The sequence below is a fragment of the Pan paniscus genome, chromosome X, assembly GCF_029289425.2.
Source record: "Pan paniscus chromosome X, NHGRI_mPanPan1-v2.0_pri, whole genome shotgun sequence".
NCBI lineage: Eukaryota > Metazoa > Chordata > Mammalia > Primates > Hominidae > Pan > Pan paniscus.
In genome coordinates this window covers 2,731,623-2,751,957 of record NC_073272.2, presented here as the reverse complement: position 1 = coordinate 2,751,957, position 20,335 = coordinate 2,731,623, and the positions used below count along the sequence as shown (strand labels likewise).

General features: G+C 40.7%; 1 protein-coding gene across 1 annotated transcript in view; it reads right to left on the bottom strand.

The window, feature by feature from the left end:
- ARSH (arylsulfatase family member H) overlaps positions 1 to 4,586 on the bottom strand; it is a 28,033-nt gene extending 23,447 nt beyond the window's left edge. The window contains exons 1-2 of the mRNA XM_034951350.3: positions 4,428 to 4,586; positions 978 to 1,099 (exon numbers count right to left, since the gene is read on the bottom strand). Of these exons, the coding sequence (XP_034807241.1) occupies positions 978 to 1,099; positions 4,428 to 4,519 (214 nt within the window). The 5' untranslated portion in view covers positions 4,520 to 4,586. The remainder of the gene's footprint in view (positions 1 to 977; positions 1,100 to 4,427) is intronic.
- Positions 4,587 to 20,335: the final 15,749 nt, after the last annotated feature.

The following is a 20,335-nucleotide window of genomic DNA, read 5'->3' as shown; positions in this document are numbered from 1 at the left end:
CTTATCTAGAAACCAAACTATTTTGAATAAAATGGAGAACCTTGAATTATGAAAGAAGGTCATTAGGCAACAAAAAAAGATAATAATAAATCAATATTTATGGGACAAAAACTTTTAATGTTTACTCTTAATTTTAGTATAATTCTCATTAACCTAATTAGTTCATTCCTTGAATGTATTGGATGAGAATCTACTACTTAGGAGGAAGAAAATTCATACAGAAAAATTTTTCACTGAAAAATTAAACTGTGAAGGCAGGTATACTAAAATTATGACAAGCAAATACTAGAATTAAACAAAATGCAACAGCACGACACGATATTTCACATAGAGTCTGATAACCATGAACACTTCAATAGTGTCTAAGGGCACCACTATATTTTAGCTGGGTATAAAAATTGTTGTTCATAATATTGATCTTGAGTGGATGTTTGTAGGTATTGATCCTAAGCTAAGCAGCAAAGGAACACATTTAATTGTCGTTATATCAACTTGGTAAGTCTAAATCTTGAAATGATGGGGTCAAGTAAGGGAGTATGTAAAAGTTTCATTTCCTTTTTGTTTTCTCAGTTATACCTTTTTTCCCAACTGTGTCTAGTTTTCCAATCTCATCCGCAGAGGCGGATTTGATCCACTTATCTCAGAACCACTGCATGGTCTCTGCTAGCTTAAAGACATCAGGGGTCTCTTGAGAAATCTTAGCACAAGTACCTGAAAATGGGAGTGCTGACCATAAGTTGGCAAATTGCCCCCAAGAGGCCTAAACCCTGTCGCTATATGCACAGAGATGAGCAGGTGCAGTGGTACCTGGTGAGAGGCACACATATTTAAGCTGCCCAGGGATAACAACCACCTTTGAATTTAGATCCCTAATACTCTGAGTGACCTTTTGAGAATTCTTATAAAGATTTGCAAAAACTAATCATTAGAATGCATTCTGGTGAGACTGAAATGTTGCTGCCTTTTTATTGCCTCACCTGATCTGATGGGGTACCGGCCGGTCAGGAAGGCAGCCCGACTTGGGGTGCACATGGAAGCAGCTGCAAGATGCTGGGTAAGCCTCACTCCCTCACTTGCCAGGCGGTCAATATTAGGTGTGCTGCAGACCAAAGAAGAATTCAGCAGGTGAGTTTCTAAAAATTCTCAATACAATGATCAAGGATCAAAGCTATTCTATTTTGGGTCAAGTTGACTCTATTTCTGGTAAACCTAAAATCCATCTTTTTAAAACTTTAATCTGTCTATTTCCTTATATGCATTGATGGTTAGAAGCAAATGGAAACATAAGTTTAAAATATATCTTTAGTCAAAACTATTACAAATGAATACAGGTCACTCGGTATACAGTTTTATGAGTCTGAGAAAAAAATGTATTTCAATGGAAAAATTAGCCAATTTCTTCTTATCAAGGACCTAAAATTAATGGGTAATTTAGATTAAGTAAAATTTTAATGTGTTTCATATTTTTTTAAGAGACAGTCTCTTGCTCTGTTGCCCAGGGTGGAGTGTAGTGGTGCAGTTATAGCTCACTGCAACCTTAAATTCCCTGGGCTCAAGTGATCCTCCCACCTCAGCCTCTCAAGTAGCTAGGTCCACAGGTGTGTGCTACCATGCCCTACTAATTTATTTAAATTTCTATTTAATTTAATTTTTTTTCTGAGACGTGGTCTCACTCTATTACCCAGGCTGGAGTACAGTGGTGCGATCCCGGCTCACTGCAACCTCCGCCTCCCAATTCAAGTGATCCTCCTGCCTCAGCCTCCTGACTAGCTGGGATTACAGGCATGAGCCACCACGCCCAGTGGTATATTTTTAGTAGAGATGAGGTGTCACCATGTTGGCCAAGCTAGTCTTGAACTCCTGACCTCAAGTGATCCACTTTCCCCAGCCTCCCAAACTGCTGGGATTGCAGGTGTGATCCACCACACCTGGCCTTAAAATTTTATGCAGAGATACATGTCTTGCTATTTTGCCCAGGCTGGTCTCAAACTCCTGGCTTCAAATGATCCTCCCACTTCAGCCTCCCGTTAATATATATCTTACGGTAAAATTGACCTATTTTATGACCAAATTGTGACATTTTGGAGTTTAATTTATTTCCCATTTTTTTTTGTCTAATACATTGCAAAAATTTTGTAAAACTTATAGGTTAAAAAAAAGACGTGCCTGTTCTCCTAAAAGCTAAACCATATCCAATCTTGATCCCATGGGTATAACTTTTTTTTCCATAATCCCACAGAAAGATGATAATGGAGGCTGAGTGTGATGGCTCACGCCTGTAACCCCAGCACTTTGGGAGGCCAAGAGGGGCTGAACACTTGAGCTCAGACCAGGGTGGGCAATATGGCAAAACCCCACCTCTACAAAAACAAAAAACAAAAAAAAAACAAAACAAAAGAAAAACCACAAAAATTAGGCGGGTGTGGGGGCTCATGCCTATAGTCCCAGCTACTCAGGAGGCTGAGGAGGGAGGATCACTTGAGCCTGGGAGGTCAAGGCTGCAGTGAGCCAAGATCATGCCACTGCACTCCAGTCTGGATGACAGAATGAGATCCTGTCTTAAAAATAAAAGGAAAAAAAAAGAGATAGAGGAAAGAAAGAAAAAGGGAAGAAGAAAGAAAGAAAGAAAGAAAGAAAGAAAGAAAGAAAGAAAGAAAGAAAATAATAAGAAGAAGACCAATGCCTTTCAATCAACAAATATATGCTTAAAATATAGGACTAGACTGTGATCTGCATTCCAAGAAGAAACAATGTTATTTAAATCCACACTAAAAGATGCTATGTATTTTTACAAGAGCCAGATTGGTCTATCGATAGAGAGTAGAGAAATAAAGAGCCCCGGGTACCAGAGACTTTAGAAGTAATTCAAGGAAGATATTTTTAAAACTGTAGACTAATGTGGTGTATCTATATAATGAAAAAGTATTCAGCCATGGAAAGGAATGAAGTACTGACACATGCTACAATATGAATGAACCTTGAAAACATTACGCTAAGTGAAAGAAGCCAGTCACTAAACACCACATACCATATGTTATGAGCTAAATTGTGTCCCTCCCAAATTTCTGTGCTGAAGTCCTAACCCCCAGGACCTCAGAATGTGACTGTATTTGAAGATGGAGTCTTTATAGAGGTGATTAAGGTAGCATGAGGTCGTTAAAGTGGACCCTTATCCAATAGGACTGGGGTCTTTATAAGAAGAGGAAATGAGGACACAGACACACACAGAGGGATGACCCTGTGAGGACACAGGGAGAAGACGGCATCTCCAAGCCCAGGAGAGAGGCCTCAGGAGGAACCAGCCCTGCAGACACCTTGATCTCAGACTTCCAGCCTCCAAGACTGTGGGAGAATCAATGTCTGTTGTTTCTAAGCCACCCAGTCTATGGTATTCTTTTATAGCAGCCTGAAATAGACTAAGACACCTCATAAGAAGAAGAGATGAGGACACAGACCCACACAGAGGGACGACCCTGTAAAGACACAGGGAGAAGACGGCATCTACAAGGACAGGAGAGAGGCCTCAGGAGGAACCAGCCCTGCCCACACTTTGATCTTGAACTTCCAGCCTCCAGGACTGTGAGAGAATAAGCTGATGTTATCTAAGCCAACCAGTCTGTGGACCTTTGTCACGGCAGCCTGAGAAAATAAATACTTTATATGATTACTTGTATATGAAATTCTAAGAAGAGACACATCCATAGAGACAGAGGGTACATTTGTGGTTAACAGGGCATGGGGATAGGATGGGAAATGGGGGTCTTCTTTGTGGGGGTGAAAAATTCTGCAACTACACAGAGGTGACGGTTGTCCAACACTGTGAATGTACCAAATGCCACTGAATTGTTCACTTTAAAATGGTTAAAAGGTGATTTTTTTTTTTTTTAAACAGAGTCTCCCTCTGTCACCCAGGCTGGAGTGCAGTGGTGGGATCATAGCTCACTGCAGCCTCAATCTCCCTTGCTCAGGCAATCCTCCTGCCCCAGCCTCCTGAGTAGCTGAGACCACAGACACACGCCACCATGTCCCAGTAGATTTTTTTTTATTATTTTTGTAGAGACGGGGTCTCCCTGTGTTGCCCAGGCTGATCGCAAACTCCTGGGCTCAAGCAATGCTCCCACCTTGGCCTTCCAAAGTGCTGGGATTATAGGCTTGAGCCGCCATGCCTGATCAAAAAAGGCCAATTTTTAAATGTAAATTTTGCCCAACAATGAAAACGCCACCACCAACAGCTAGAAACTAAGGAAACTGGGAGGTTAAGTGGTCTCCTGACATTTTGCAATTTTCCCCAGTGACCTCTGCTATTCCTGCCGATAACATCAGACAATGACTTCTCTCCAGAAACCCTTCTCTGCAACGGCAAAGACATGAACACTGTGGTAAGGGAGACTCCCACATACAGGGAGGGGGTCAGAGTCCATCTTTACCTCACTGAGTTATTACCGTAGCAGCACAAATCCCCCACTCCAAGGTCATCTGCCATCAGCAGGACAATGTTGGGTCTGGCGTTTCTTGTCATAAATGTGCCATCAACACCGCAAAACAAACAGCACAAGGACACTGACAGCCAGCAGCTCCTGAAAGCATTTTTAGAAATAAGCAAACAAACAAGCAAGCAAAAAACCAGGCACTATCAATTAACATTTGCATTTTAGATAACTTAACATATGAAACAGTGATATTCGTTATCAGTTCTCACTGTACAACGTACCTGTGTTGTCTTACTCAGAAACTAGATTAAACAACAACAACAAAAACTAATGTTCTATACCTGTTAGCAACCAGGCCACACAGCAGGAGGTGAGTGGTGGGCAAATGAGTGAAGCTTCATCTGTATTGACAGCCGCTCCCCATTGCTTGCATCACTGCCTGAGCTCCACCTCCTGTCAGATCGGTAGCAGCATTAGATTCTCATAGGAGCGAGAACTCTATTGTGAACTGTGCATGCAAAGGATCTAGGTTGTGTGCTCTTTATGAGAATCTAATGCCTGATGATCTCTCTGTCTTCCATCACCCCCAGATGGGATCATCTAGTCGCAGGAAAACAAGCTTAGGGCACCCACTGATCATACACTACGATGAGTTGTATAATTATTTCATTATATATTATCGTGTAATAATAATAAAAATAAAGTGCACAATAAATGTAATGTGCTTGAATCATCCTGAAACCATCCTGCACCCCCTTCCTGTCTGTGGAAAAACCGTCTTCCACAAAACCAGACCCTGGTGCCAAAAATGTTGGAGACCATTGTTCTATACGAATATGGCATCATATTTTACCAATTCATTTTGCAAGCATGATGAGGTTTAACTCTTATAACATCTTTTGATATTGTTTTAGTGACATCAGAGGCTTAAAATTTATAACAGTGGTTACAGTTGAAGGTAAGCTCTAAAAATTGAATTTTGCCGGGTGCTGTGACTCATGCCTGTAATCCCAGCACTTTGGAAGGCCAATGCGGGTGGATCATTTGAGCCCAGAAGTTTGAGACTGGCCTGGGCAGCATGGTGAAACCCCATCTCTACAAACAATACAAAAATAGCTGGGCATAGTGATGCATTCCTATAATCCCAGCTACTCAGGAGGCTGAGATGAGAGGATTGCTTGAGCCTGAGAGGTCAGGATTGCAGTGAGCTATGAATGCACCACTGCACTCCAGCTTAGACAATAGAGCAGACCCTGTCTCAAAAAAAACTTTTTTGTTTACTTTATTGAATAAAAATGTAACCAAGGCCGGGCACAGTGGCTCATGCCTGTAATCCCAGTGCTTTGAGAGGCCAAGGCAGGTGGAATACCTGAGGTCAGGAGTTTGAGACCAGCCTGACAAACATGGTGAAACCCCATCTCTACTAAAAATACAAAATTAACCGGGCATGGTGACACGCGCCTGTGGTCCCAGCTACTTCAGAGGCTGAGGCAGGAGAATCACTTGAACCCAGGAGGTGGAGGTTGCAGTGAGCTGAAATTGCACCACTGCACTCCAGCCTGGGTAGCAAGAGTGAGACTCCGTCTCAAAAAAAAAAACAGTAAGCAAAATGGAAAATCAGAGACCAAGAGCGAGTCAGTTTTGATTTTTCAAGTGTTCAGTTGTACTTTTTAATACATTTTATAACCTCAAAGGTTTTCTCTAAGCCACATGGAGCGGGGTGGGGGCAATTATAACAGAAGCTCCAGTAACTTATTAGATCTAAGCCCAGAACTAGATGCTGAAACACTGATATTTGGGGATGGAACACATGTGAGTATAGAAACTGTTTTCTCCTTTGGTTCATCAAGAACATATGTCCATAGAAGAAATCAGGTGGAAAAAATTCCACTTCAAAAACAATCTAGAAATTATTTAAAATCTATGAAAGAAAATTTAACATTTTTGAGATTCTGCTAAATTTTTTTAAATTTGTCAATTAGTTCAATGAAAGGCAGATTTTACTAAATTTTATTTTATTTTTTAATGGGTCAATGTTGGAATAGATCTACTAAGTTTTATTTATTTATTTATTTATTTATGTATTTTTTGAGACGGAGTCTCACTCTGTCACCTAGGCTGGAGTGCAATGGCGCAATCTCGGCTTACCGCACCCTCTGCCTCCCAGGTTCAAGCGATCCTCCCACCTCAGCCTCCTGAGTAGCTGGGACTACAGGTGTGCACCACCACGCCTGGCTAATTTTTGTATTTTTAGTAGAGATGGGGTTCGCCATGTTGGCCAAGCTGGTCTCAAACTCCTGACCTCAGGTGATCCACCTGCCTCAGCCTCCCAAAGTGGTGGGATTACAGGTGTGAGCCGCCACGCCCGGCCTAAATTTTAGATTGTAAAAGAACCCTCTTGTAACAGCTGAATTGTACAATATCCTGAAATATTCACAACAGCCGTTGATCAAAAATGATCACTATGAATTGAAGACCAATATCCCCTCAGTCAGGTTCCCCAACTCCAAATTCCATTCAATCAATTCCAAGTCCTCCTAATTCAACCTCAAATATTATATCATAAATCCTTTTGTATCCATCCATCTTCCCTTCTATTTCATGTTTATATTTTTATTTTAAAAACTTTTTAAATTGAGATGGGTGTCTCACTAGGTTGGCCAGGTTGGTCTTGAACTCCTGAGCTCAAGCAATCCTCCCACCTCAGCCTCCCAAAGTGCTGGGATTACAGGTGTGAGGCACAGTGTCTGACCTATTTCTTTTTTAAATATTAATAGTAGTTATTTTATTAAATCTCAAGCTCATGTTTTTTTTTAAATAGACTTATTTTTTAGAGCAGTTTTAGGTTCACAGAAAAATTGAGCATAGGTACAGAAAGTTCCCACATATCCCCTGCCCCTACATATGTAATAGCTTCCTCCATTATCAACACCCGGCAACAAGATGGTACATTATCTGATACAATCAATGAACCTACATTGAGAAATCATTATCTCCCAAAGTCCATAGTTTAATATAAGGGTCACTCTTGCTGTTGTACAAATATTCCTATTCTTGCTGTTGTAACAAATGTGGGTGGGTTTACCTGCCTATTAAAGAATCCCATACTAATTTTTAAAAATCTGTCCTATGTTTTTCTTAAAGGACATACCTAAAACCTAATGACAAACAAAACTTGAAACTAAAAAGATGTAAACATCTAAGTAGGCCAGCCAAGTAGTAATCAAAAGAAACTTGTAGCAATAATAACATCAGCCAGAAGAAAATTACAATTGAAAAATCATTAATATAGAATGGCAAGACTATTATAGAATAATAAAAATACAAATCCACAAAGATGATATGAACATCATAAACCAGTGTGAATTTAGTTATGGCTTGAAAATATAGACAGTAGGCTGGGCATAGCAGCTCATGCCTCTAATTCCAGCACTTAGGGAGGCCGAGATGGGAGGATCCCTTGAGTCCAGGAGTTTGAGACCAGCCTGGGCAACATAGTGAGACCCAATCTCTATAAAAAAGAAAAAAATTACATAAATAAATAAAAGACAAAAAATAGAAAGCACAGCTTGAATAAAATATGAGGAATAATTGATAATCCACCCTCATAAAGGACATTTTAAGCACATATTTAACCCAAGTCCTCCAGGCTAGAGAAAACCTTGACAAAGAATCCTTCTCTCTAGAAATGGAGAGTGATGAATGTTCGTGAATTTGCCAGCTCACCAGTCATACAGCAATTGCTTCATGGCTTCTTCTTAGATTATCTAAGGAAGAGAAGAATAAAATAAGAGCATCTGCAAAGCAAATGTTTTTCTCATAGCTAGGCAGATAATGGTCCAAAGGCTTAACTAGATTGTTTTGTGGTGACCCAGTAAACCCAGTACATTCTTTTTTTTTTTTTTTTTTGAGACAGAGTCTTGTTCTATCGCCCAGGGTGTAGTGCAGCGACTCGACTCACCGCAACCTCTGCCTCCCAGATTCTAGCAATTCTCATGCTTCAGCCACCCAAATAGCTGGGACCACAGGTGTGCACCACCATGCCCGGCTAATTTTTTGTATTTTTAGTAGAGACAGGGTTTCACCATGTTGGCCAAGCTGGTCTTGAACCCCTGTCCTCAAGTGATCCACACGCCTCGGCCTCCCAAAGTGCTATGATTACAGGTGTGAGCCACTGTGCCTGGCCAGCCCAGCACATTCTTTAAACGTATTTGCAAATAAGTGATATTTGCTCACAAAGAATAAGGCAAAATTCTATGCATGGTCTATGCAGCTCAAGTTAATTCTAATGGCAGAGTTACAAGAAATTACGTTGGTATAGCAACAAAAACCTACTATTCTGGTGTCAGTAAAGTAAATCAGTAATCAATGAATGTGCATATATTCAATAACTGCTTTGTATCAGATCTAATTTATGTGTGGTACTGTTCTGGAAAGCACTTTGTTTTTACACATACTGGATCAACTGTGGTATCTACCTTAAAAAGCACAACAAGAAACACCATAGACCTGTGATAGTCATGGAGGCCAGATTTGTTTGGTGGAGGAAGACATGTTTAGCAGCTGTAATTAAGATATTTTTACAAGAATGCAACCAGTGGTACAATCTGGTGTTTCCCTGCCTAGAATCCTCAAGTGATTCCAAGTTGGTGAGGCTTTATAGGCTGAGGAACTGCCCCACAAGACAAATAATATATAATAAAGATTAATAGCACCGCCATACTGTTAGCAGAGCTTTATAATTCCCCAGGCATTTCCACACACTTGTTACTATTTGATCCTCAAAATATCTCACCCCGCTTGCCTCAAAGGGTTAATGATGACTCTTCCGTTTTCTAGGAGAAGCAATTGGGTTTCATATCGCTTAAAAGACTTTCACAAGGCTGGTAAATTGAAGAGCTGGGATTCAAAATAAGGACTGATTCTCAGGAGTCTGTGTGTGTGTGTGTGTGCGTGTGTGTGTGTGTGTAAATTAGCCAATTCCCCAGGCCATCTTCTCAACTTCAACCCTCCAATATGGCTCTCAAATGTAATATCCTTAAAGACTAACTACCTTGGGGCATTTGGTGAAGCCCACGTTCTAACCGTTCAGTGGTCCATTTTCTCTACCCCACAACTTCCAATTAATACCTCTATATTAGACTTGCCCACAATGTGACATTTAAAAAATATCACATTCTGGTTCTCATGTCTGTAACTCCACTGCCTAATATACTATTTAGTATTCCCATAAAGTTCACACCGAGAAAATCCAGAGTTTCCCAATAGTTAGGTGAGACAGAGACAGAAACATGGATGAATTGAGAATATCGTCTTTTTATTCACCATATTTAGCCATTTCCACCCTCCTTTAATAAGCATCTCTCCAGGACAAGATTAGTAAGAATCACCATGAATGGTCCTAGCCACCAGTGCAATGTTCTCTCCAACTAGCAAGGAATAAAGGTTATTTTTATTTATTTATTTATTCATTTAGAGACAGGGTCTCACTCTGCTGCCCAGGCTGGAGTGCAGTGGTGCAATCATGGCTCACCGTAGCCATGACTGTAATGTGAGATTAAAATAGCAAAGATGTGGAATCAACCCAAATGTCCATCAATGATAGACTGGATTAAAAAGTGTGTACTTATACACCATGGAATACTATGCAGCCGTAAAAAGGAAAGAGATCATGTCCTTTGCAGGGACATGGATAGAGGTGGAAGCCATTATCTTCAGCAAACTAACACAAGAACAGAAAACCAAACACCCCATGTTCTCACTTATAAGTGGGAGCTGAACAATGAGAACACATGGACACAGGGAGGGGAAGACCACACACTGGGGCCTGTTGGGGGGTAAGAGTAGGGGGAGGGAGAGCATTAGGATAAATAGCTAATGTATGCTGGGCTTAATACCTAGGTGGTGGGTTGACAGGTGCAGCAAACCACCATGGCACACGTTTACCTATGTGACAAACCTGCACATCCTGCACATGTACCCCAGAACTTAAAATAAAAATTAAAAGTTAAAAGAAAATGAGAGATTATACACACACACGCACACATATTTATATATGTAAGAAATCTGAGATACATATATCTATATCTGGCCATTCTGTGTGTTTTTAAATAAATGTGAGATATATATATATATATCTGTGTATATCCAATTTATATAATACACTCACACATGCACTCAGCCAGAAAAAATGAATAAAATCAAGTCTTTAGCGGCAACATGGATGGAGCTGGAGGGCATTATCTTAAGTGAAATAACTCAGACACAGAAAGTCAAATGCTGCATGTTCACTTATAAGTGGGAGCTAAACACAGTGTCCTCATGGACATAGAGAGTGGAATAATAGACACTGGAGACTCAGAAGGGTGGGAAGGTGATGAGGAATGAGAAATTACTCAGTGAGTACAATGTACACTATTCGTGATGTATTCACTGAAAACCTGGTCTTCCCCACTGTGCAATCTATCCATGCAACATAGCCGCACTTGTAGCCCTTTACTTTACACTAAAAAATAAAATAAATGGTCACTGAGGACTGTCTACACATCATCAACTTGATTGAGACTCTTAAGTGGAAAAAAAAAAACAGAAGGAAACACTACAGTGGGAAAAGGGAGAAGAAGAAAGATCAAACATCACAAAACCAAATTCTGGGTTCCATTTCAGAATGGTGGACTTTGAACACGGCTGGGCCAAAGTCACAGAATTAGACAAAGATTGCAAGAGCGCAGTCATGCTTTAAAAACAAGAAAGATATGGTTTTTTCGTTTTTGTTTATGTTTTCTTTTGTTTTTTTAAAGTCATGCTCTAGAAAAGAAGGAAGACAGATGGGAACCCACAGTAGCTAGCAATGTCAATGCTGGAAGCATCTGAGGGTGCCAGAGAAACACCTATAAGACTGGAGTGAGATGTCACCAGCCAGGACACAGGGAATTTGATGATGGTTAATGATGGACTATTATGGAGTCACCACACAGTTGGGGTCAGCCAACAGCAATGAATGAGGGAAATTATTTGTGCAGAAGTCCAGTGAATTAGCAGATGACTCAGCGGCTGGGCGCGGTGGCTTACACCTGTAATCACAGCACTTTGGGAGACCAAGGCAGGAGGACTGCTTGAGCCCACAAGTTCAAGACCAGCCTGGCCAACATGGTGAAACCCCATCTGTACTCAAAAAAAAAAAAAAAAAAAAAAGAGCTGGATGTGGTGGCACACGCCTGTAATCCCAGCTACTCAGGGGGCTGAGGCAGGAGAATTGCTTGAGCCCACAAGATGGAGGTTGCAGTAAGCCAAGATCCTACCACTGCACTCCAGCCTGGGTGACAGAGTGAAATCCTGTGACAAAAAAGAAAGGAAGGAAGGAAGAAAGAAAGGAAGGAAGGAAGGAAGAAAGGAAAGAAGGAAGGAAGGAGGGAAGGAAGGGAGGGAGGGAGGAAGGAAGGGAGGGAGGGAGGGAGGGAGGAAGGAAGGAAGAAAGGAAGGAAGGAAGGGAGGAGAGAAAGAAAGAAAGAAAGAAAGAAAGAAAGAAAGAAAGAGAAAGAATCTTATCCTGAGTCATCTGTTTTTTGTTGTTGTTGTGTTTCGTGCTTTTTTTTTTTTTCTTGAGACAGTCTGGCTCTGTCTCCCAAGCTGGAGTGCAGTGGATTCTTTTCTTTCTTTCTTTCCTTCCTTCCTTTCTTTCTCTTTTCTTCTTTTTCTCTCTCCTCTCCCTCCCTTCCTCCCTGTCTTCCTGCCTTTCTTTTTTTTCTTTTTCTGTCACAGGATCTCACTCTGTCGCCCAGGCTGGAGTGTGAAGTGATGGGATCTTGGCTTACTGCAACCTCTGCCTCCTGGGCTCAAGCCATCCTCCTGCCTCAGCTTCCCGAGTCGCTGGAACCACTGGCACAAGCCATCACACTAGGCTAATTTTTGTATTTTTTGTAGAGATGGGGTCTTACCATGTAGCCCAGGCTGATCTAGAACTCCTGAACCCAAGCCATCTGCCTGCCTCGGCCTCCCAAAGTGATGGGATTACAGGTGTGAGCTACTGTGCCCGACCAGGATAGGACTTTAAAGTAGCTATCTTTAAATTCCTCTGATTAAATAAGGAGTGGAGTCTCTTATAGGCTGAATTGTGTCTGCCAAAAAGTTATATGTTGAAATCCTAGCTCCTAGTCCCCCAGGATGTGACTGTATTTAAAGACAGGGCCTTTAAACAGATAATTAAGGTAAAATGAGATCACCAGGGCTGGCCCTAATCCAATCTGACTGGTGTCCTTATAAAGGGAGAAGATGAGGACACACACACACACACAGGGACGGCCATGTGAGGACACAGGGAGAAGACAGCATCTCCAAGCCAAGGAGAGAGGCCTTAGGAGGAACCAGCCCTGCCCACACCTGGATCTCAGACTTCTGGTCCCCAGTACCAGGAGAGAATAACTGTCATTTTAAGTCACCCAGTTTGCGGTATTTTGTTACAGCAGCCACAAGAAACTAATATAAATAACTGAAAACAGTTTTATAGACCATCGACAAAGCAAAAAGGAGTTACAGGGAAGGAAAAAATCTCTGTAACATTTCCCTTTTTTTTTTTTTTTTTTTTTTTTTGAGACAGAGTCTTGCTCTGTCACCTAGGCTGGAGCACAGCGAACTATAGGCTAAAGCAATTTTTCTGCCTCAGCCTCCTGAGTAGCCGGGACTAGAAGTGTGCACCATGCCTGGCAAATTTTTTACTATTTGTAGAGATAGGGTCTCGCTATGTTTTGCAGGCTGGTTTTAAACTCCTTAAGGCCTTAAGTGATCCTCCCACCTCGACCTCTCAAAGTGTGGCAGGCCAGGTCTCACTAACGCAGGCCTCCATGACATCTGTTTCAGCACTGACCGAGTGGTGAAGTTCAATATTAAAAGCTGAGAGAGCCAGCGCCCTCATACAAAGGCTGGAATGTCACAAAAGCCCACCAAGAGTTCTGCCCAGGCCTCTCCTGGGCCTTGAAGCATGACAAGACAACGAAGGCATTCTTAACAGGACCCGTTTAGGATTAAACAGGTTTTATTGGGGGTCTGAAGAAACTCCCCAGACCCCCACAAACAAGTTTATGGAGGGTCTAAAAGAACTCCCCAAACCTCCATGGTTTAGCGAGAGACAAGATAAGGGTAATCACCCCAGCACCTGGACCCATTTAGATTAAATGAACTTACTGAGGCTCCAGAGGAGGGTCTTCAGGACTCAGACCTTTGTTCTAGATTAGAAGAAGTTCATCACTAATGTCTTTAGATGAGTGCACACTTACTGATAGACACATTGCTTAGCAGGTAGATAAGCTCTAGAAAACTTTGTAACTTTGAGTTGGTCTGGCAATAATTTCTAGGCCTTCTCCCTGTACCTGGTTACAGAAATAAAAACTCCCTTCTCTCCCAGTTCATCTGCATCTCATTATTGAACCGCAAGAAATAGCAGCCAAACCCTCGGTTTGGTCCAGGAACAGAAGAACTAGGATTACAGGCATGAGCCACTCCACCTGGCCACATTTTCGATAAATAAATTAGAAAAGAGACCCCAAAAATTACAAATTATCAATAGGCACATAAAATATTTTTAACTTTCCCGTCAACTAGAAAAAGTAAATGTTAAGGATAATGAGATAGAATGGCTCACTATCAAAACACCAAAAACTTTTAAAGTGTGAAAATATATGTTATAAGAAGAATTCACAGCAAGTTACCTTCAGCTGCCACTAAATATCAAGACTTAAAAGTGAGCCTAAAGTTTAGCAAAGCACTCGTGCTTCTAGCCCCACACTCAGTGCAGGGAGCCAGGATGGAGGAAGGATGTTTCATCCAACATTGTCTTTAAGTAGAGTCACATTGAAACCAACTGAAATCTCCCCTCTTTGAAGTAGATTGGCTAAATACATTGGTGTATATTCCTACTATGAGATTCTATGCATCAGATCAAGAGTAAGATAGTTCTATGTCTAGTAATAGCAGTAGATTTCCAAGATACATAGTACAGTATTTTTTTAATTTAAATAAGTTTTCTGAAAATATATACAGTATGATACCTTTTATTGAACGCATTCACACATCAACATTTCCCTTTTCATGAATGTTTATGAAAGTGGGGCAGATATCTGGAAGGAAAAGGCTCATAGGAATTGCAACCCCCGGGTAAAGTCAGGAGCCACAGTGGTGAAGACAGGTTTTGGCCAAGTTGAGCTTTATCTATAATAGTTGTTTAAAATTTAACTTAAAAAAAAAACCAGAGATGATGCCTGTTTCACATTAATTCAATATGTGGCTTTTGCAAGTCTTCGTACTGAATCTGGAATGCTGTTTCCTTTAAAATAGGGAGACTGGGGCCAGGTGTGGTGGTTCACGCTTGTAATCCTAGCACTTAGGGAGGCCGAGGTGGGAGGATCTCTTGAGCTCAGGAGTTCAGGACCAGCCTGGACAACTTAGTGAGACCTTCTCTCTATTTATTTTATTAAACTAAAAATAGGCCAGGCATGGTGGCTAACACCTATAATCCCAGCACTTTGGGAGGCCAAGGTGGGAGGATCACTTGAGCTCAGGAGTTCAGGACCAGCCTAGGCAACATAGTGAAACCTTGGCTGTATTTTATTGAAACAAAAATATGCCGGGCATGGTGGCTAACGTCTATAATCCCAGTCTTTTGGGAGGCCGAGGTGGGAGGATAGCTTGAGCTTAGCAGTTTGAGACCAGCCCGGGCAACATGGTGAAACCCCATTTCTATTATGAAAAAACAATAATAATAAATTACAAAATAAAATAAAAATAAAAAATAAAATAGGGAGATTAGATAATTTACTGCATATTTCAAAATAGCTAGAAGAAAGAATTGTAATGTTTCCAATACAAAGAAAAGATAAATGAGGTGATAAATATCCTGATTTCTCTGATTGGATTATTACACATTGTATACAGGTATAAAAATATCACATGTACCCTAAAAATATGTATAAATATGATTTATCAATTAAAATGTAATTTTTTCGTGGGGGGGATGGCGTCTCACTCTTTCACTCAGGCTGGAGTGCAGTGGCGCAATCTCGGCTCACTGCAGCCTCCGCCTCCCAGGTTCAAGCGATTCTCCTGCCTCAGCCTCCCAAGTAGCTGGGACTACAGGCGTGCACCACCATGCCCAGATAATTTTTGTATTTTTAGTAGAGATGGGTTTGCACCATGTTGGCCAGGCTGGTCTAGAACTCCTGACCTCAGGTGATCCACCTGCCTCTGCCTTCCAAAGTGCTGGGATTACAGGCATGAGCCACCACATCTGACCTAAGATGTAAAATTTTTAAAATTAAAATAACAAGAGAGATGCCCTCAGTCACTTCGGTTTCCTGGGTCACTTTGATGGTAGAACTGTATAATTCTACAAGGCATTTCCCCACCGCAGGTGAAACCAAAACAATAATTACTTTTATGACACCTTTCATCTCAGGAAACAGCAACACTACCTGGACATCACCTTCTTAACCTTTCTGTTCTCAATGACGAAGGATGGTAATAACATCAGTACCCCCAGGTCTATGTAGGTAAATTGGGCTGCATGAGCGAAGTGCTGTTTAAGGTCAACTAATAAAATCCAAAGCAGTCTCCGCATTCATTAAAATACTCCATTAATATTCGTTAACAAAAATATTATAGGCACTGAAGCTACTCTTGAAAGTGCCTGTGTTCTCCAGATAAAAAAAATAAGCTCTTTTCTTCCATTCTCTATACACCTGCAAACTGTGCTGTCCTGAATGAAACCTGCAGTGAATTTTCACCAAGTCATCTTGATGATAGTAGAGTTTAGACAAGAAAGTCTAAGACATAATCACAACCCAGGCAAAATTCATCAGGATTCAACAGTTGGTTGAATCCTTTAACGTGGAGAAATGTAATTTGTCACACTTTTCACTGGAATTTCTTCTTCCTTTCTTGGCTCAGAACACAAACCTAGAGAGGGAGTCTGTAAAGGCAGCAAGAGCAGAGGCGATTCCTGAGGATCTATACAGAAGTAAAGCTCCACACGGACGGCGGAGACACAAGGGTGAGAGGGGCTTTGAAGAGCTGGGTAAAATGCACTGGACCAGGCTTTTTCCACCTTGGTCCAGCTGACATTGGAGCTGGATGACTTGGTGGCCACGTGCTTGGTGAAAATTCGCTGTGGGTTCCGTGTAGGACTGCGCGTTTTTCAGGGGTATAGGGAATGGAAGAAAAGAGTTTATTTTTTTTTTCTGGAGGACACAGGCAGCCCTGGGCACTGTAGGGTGTTGAGCAGCGTCCCTGAGCTTCATTCACCAGGTTCCAGGACCACCCACGCCCCACCAATGTGACAACAAAAATGTCCCCAGACATGGCCAAGGGTTTCCAAGGGAACAGAATGACCGCCTCCTCACAGTGAAACAAAGCTAAAATAATGGGAATTTATAGACTAGAACTAGTTATGGTAAAACTAGAATAAGAGGGCCAGCATGGTGGCTCACACCTGTATTCTCAGCACTTTGGAAGGCCTAGGCAGGAGGATTGCTTGAGACCAGGAGCTTGAGACCAGCCTAAGCAACATAGGGAGACCTTGTCTCTACTAAGAAATAAAACAAAATAAAATAAAAATAGCCAGGCATGGTGGTGTGCACCTGTAGTCTCAGCTACTTGGGAGGCTGAGGCAGGAGGATCATTTGAGCCCCAGAGGTCGAGGCTACAGAAAGCTACAGTCACACTGGTGCACTCCAGGCTGGACGACAGAGTGAGACCCTCTCTCAAAGAAAAGAATAAAGACACCAAACGGTACTTGCAACTAGAATAGGGGGAACTTATGAAAAGTATCTTCTTGGATGACACCAAATGCTGCATTGTATATTAATGAATCAAAATTCTGGCTTTCTCATTCAAAGAGTTATTGATTTGGAATATAAGCTATGCTATCCTTAGCTGATAGTATCTTATTTTTTTAATTAAAATAGTTAAATAATTAAAACTTAGCAGTGCCTCATGTGTTTTATTTTACTCATTCACCGCTGGAAGAAACTTGTTACTAGATTTCTGCTTTCTTATGCGGTTTCTCACCTACACATAGAAGTAATTTTTAAAGATTTCTAAAGAAATTTACACACATTCCCAAACTTCCCACAAATGGTCTGATATTCAATAATTCTTGGAATGTTATTATTATAAAGTAGAAAGAAAAATACTCAGCAGTATAGAAAAACTATAAGTAAGTAACTAAAAACCTTTCTTTTTCTTTTCTAACCATTAGGTTCTTACACTGAATGAGACACATCTTACCAACTCATTATTTGTTTTTTACTCAGAAAGACACTACCAATCAAAAATAAAGTAAAATAAAATATACCCGGTATGAAAGTAAATGTAACATAAGGAAGTCTGCTCTATAAAGTGGCAAAAATTTTTATATTATACAATGTAAGTCAACATTGGATTTTTTAAAAAGTGAAGAAAATACAATATTCATTTATTCATTGGAATGCTATGAGATGCATAATCCCCTTCAGATATTATAACAAATACCCTCTTAGAGAATTAAAAATAAAATACAAGCCTTTGGGTATTCACACTTACTTGTGTAGACTTCCTAATTCAACCACAAAACAATCTACCTCTGTGGTCTTGGATATGTCTATTTGGTTCTCTTCTCTTCCTGAAATTAGCATCACTAGTCTTAAATAGGAATGCCACCGATGGCTATAAAATCCACTACGGAAAATATGATTTGACACCCAAAGTGTTCATCCACTCACAGGTGAGTGGAAAATCCACTCCGGGACAGCCAGAATCCAATAGAAGTCAACTCGAAAATAACTAGGAATCAACTATTGATATAGGCAAAATATTCATGGATGTCATGAGAAGCCACACAGAACAGTATGTATTGTATTAGCCCATTTAGATAAAAATCTGGAAACATGTTAAAAACAAAAAACAAAAAAAAACTAGATAAAACAACTACTCAACTCTTCACTCTCAACGCCATTGTTTACCTAAAATTTTAAGTATGCCCAACTGCAATTACAGGAAACTTAACGTATTTTCCTTACTTACAATAAGTTGATTCCCCAGCTCCTGCATTTGCAGACACTGATTCTACAATTCCAAGATCCTGCCGTAGTCCTTAGTTGCTCTTGTCATTAATATAATTAAATATCTCTTAAGTGCCGAGGCTGGACGCTGCTCTAGTCTACCAATTATTTTTATATTAAACATAACCTACCATGACAGCTATTACATAGTTATTTAAGAAAGGAATAATTTATCTCAGCCTTTCAACTGACACTCATACATATGGAATGAAGGGAATTCTATAAAACTGAATATGCTTTCCATGAAGATAATTTTTTTTAGAAAAGTTAACCAAGAGCTACAGTTGGGCTTAAAAGGAAGTGAAGAGGGAAGAGAATTCTAACGGGGTGAATTTCAGCATTTGAAATATGACTGCAGACTTTACAGTACAGCTTCCACCTTTGGGTCTAAATGCATCTTACAAGCAGTGCATCATAAAGCCTCAACCTCAACACTCTCCTCTGAGGTGGGTGAACGTTATTACCTGCATTTATATGTGGAAGTATCGAGACGTGCTTCATGCGAGATTAGCTTAGACATTCCTCATGAAGCACTTTTCTCACAAGACATTCTCATTTGTTTTCACCATTGATTAAAGTCTTTTTTTTTTTTTTTTTTTTTTTTTGAGACGGAGTCTCGCTCTGTCACCCAGGCTGGAGTGCAGTGGCGCGATCTCAGCTCACTGCAAACTCCACCTCTCGGGTTCAAGCAATTCTCCTGCCTCAGCCTCCCAAGTAGCTGGAACTACAGGTGTGTGCCACCAAGCCCGGCTAATTTTTTGTATTTTTAGTAGAGAGAGGGTTTCACCATGTTAGCCAAGCTGGTCTCAATCTTCTGACCTCGTGATCCACCCGCCTCGGCCTCCCAAAGTGCTGGGATTACAGGTGTGAGCCACTGCACCCAGCCAAGAATAATCCTTAATGATTATATTCCCAAAAACATAACAATATTCTCAATGACATTTTAGACCGTAAATAGGAGCTTAGAGGAATTCAACTAGTTTTCTTATTTCTTACAATAAATAATTTTAGTGAAAAGTGCTTATATGAGTATTCTAGTTCAGTTAAAGAGCTGATTCCAGCTTTAGAGGAAGCCAGAAATATTTACTCTTTCTTCAAGACAAAAGAGCCAGAGTGGAGGCCAGGCATGGTGGCTCTTGCCTGTAATTCCAACACCTTGAGAAACAGGCAGGAGGATCACTTGTGCCCAAGAGTTCAAGACCAGTCTGTCTCTGTGAAAGATAGGGCAACATACTGAGACCCCGTATCTACAGAAACAAAAGCAACAAACAAACAAAACAAAGGGCCATCTCATGTCAATCAGAATGACTCATATTAAAAAGACAGAAATCAACAGGTGTCGATGAGGTTGTGAAGAAAAAGTAACACTTCTACACTGTTGATAGGTGTGTAAATTAGTTCAACCATTGTGGAAGGCAGTGTGGCAATTCCTCAAAAACCTCAAGGCAGAAATAACATTTGACCAAGCAATCTCATTACTGGGTATATACCTAAAGGAATATAAATCATTTTATTATAAACATACACACCCACATATGTTCATTGCAGCACTATTCACAATAGCAAAGACATGGAATCAACCTACATGTCATCAATGATAGATTGGATAAAGAAAATGTGGTACATATACACCATGGAATACTATGCAGCCATAAAAAGGAACGAAATCATGTCTTTGCAGGGACATGAATGAAGTTGGAAGCCATTATCCTTAGGAAAGTAATGCGGGAACAGAAAACCAAAGACCACGTGTTCTCACTTGTAAGTGGGAGCTGATGGATGAGAACAATGAACAAGTCAGGGGGAACAACACACACT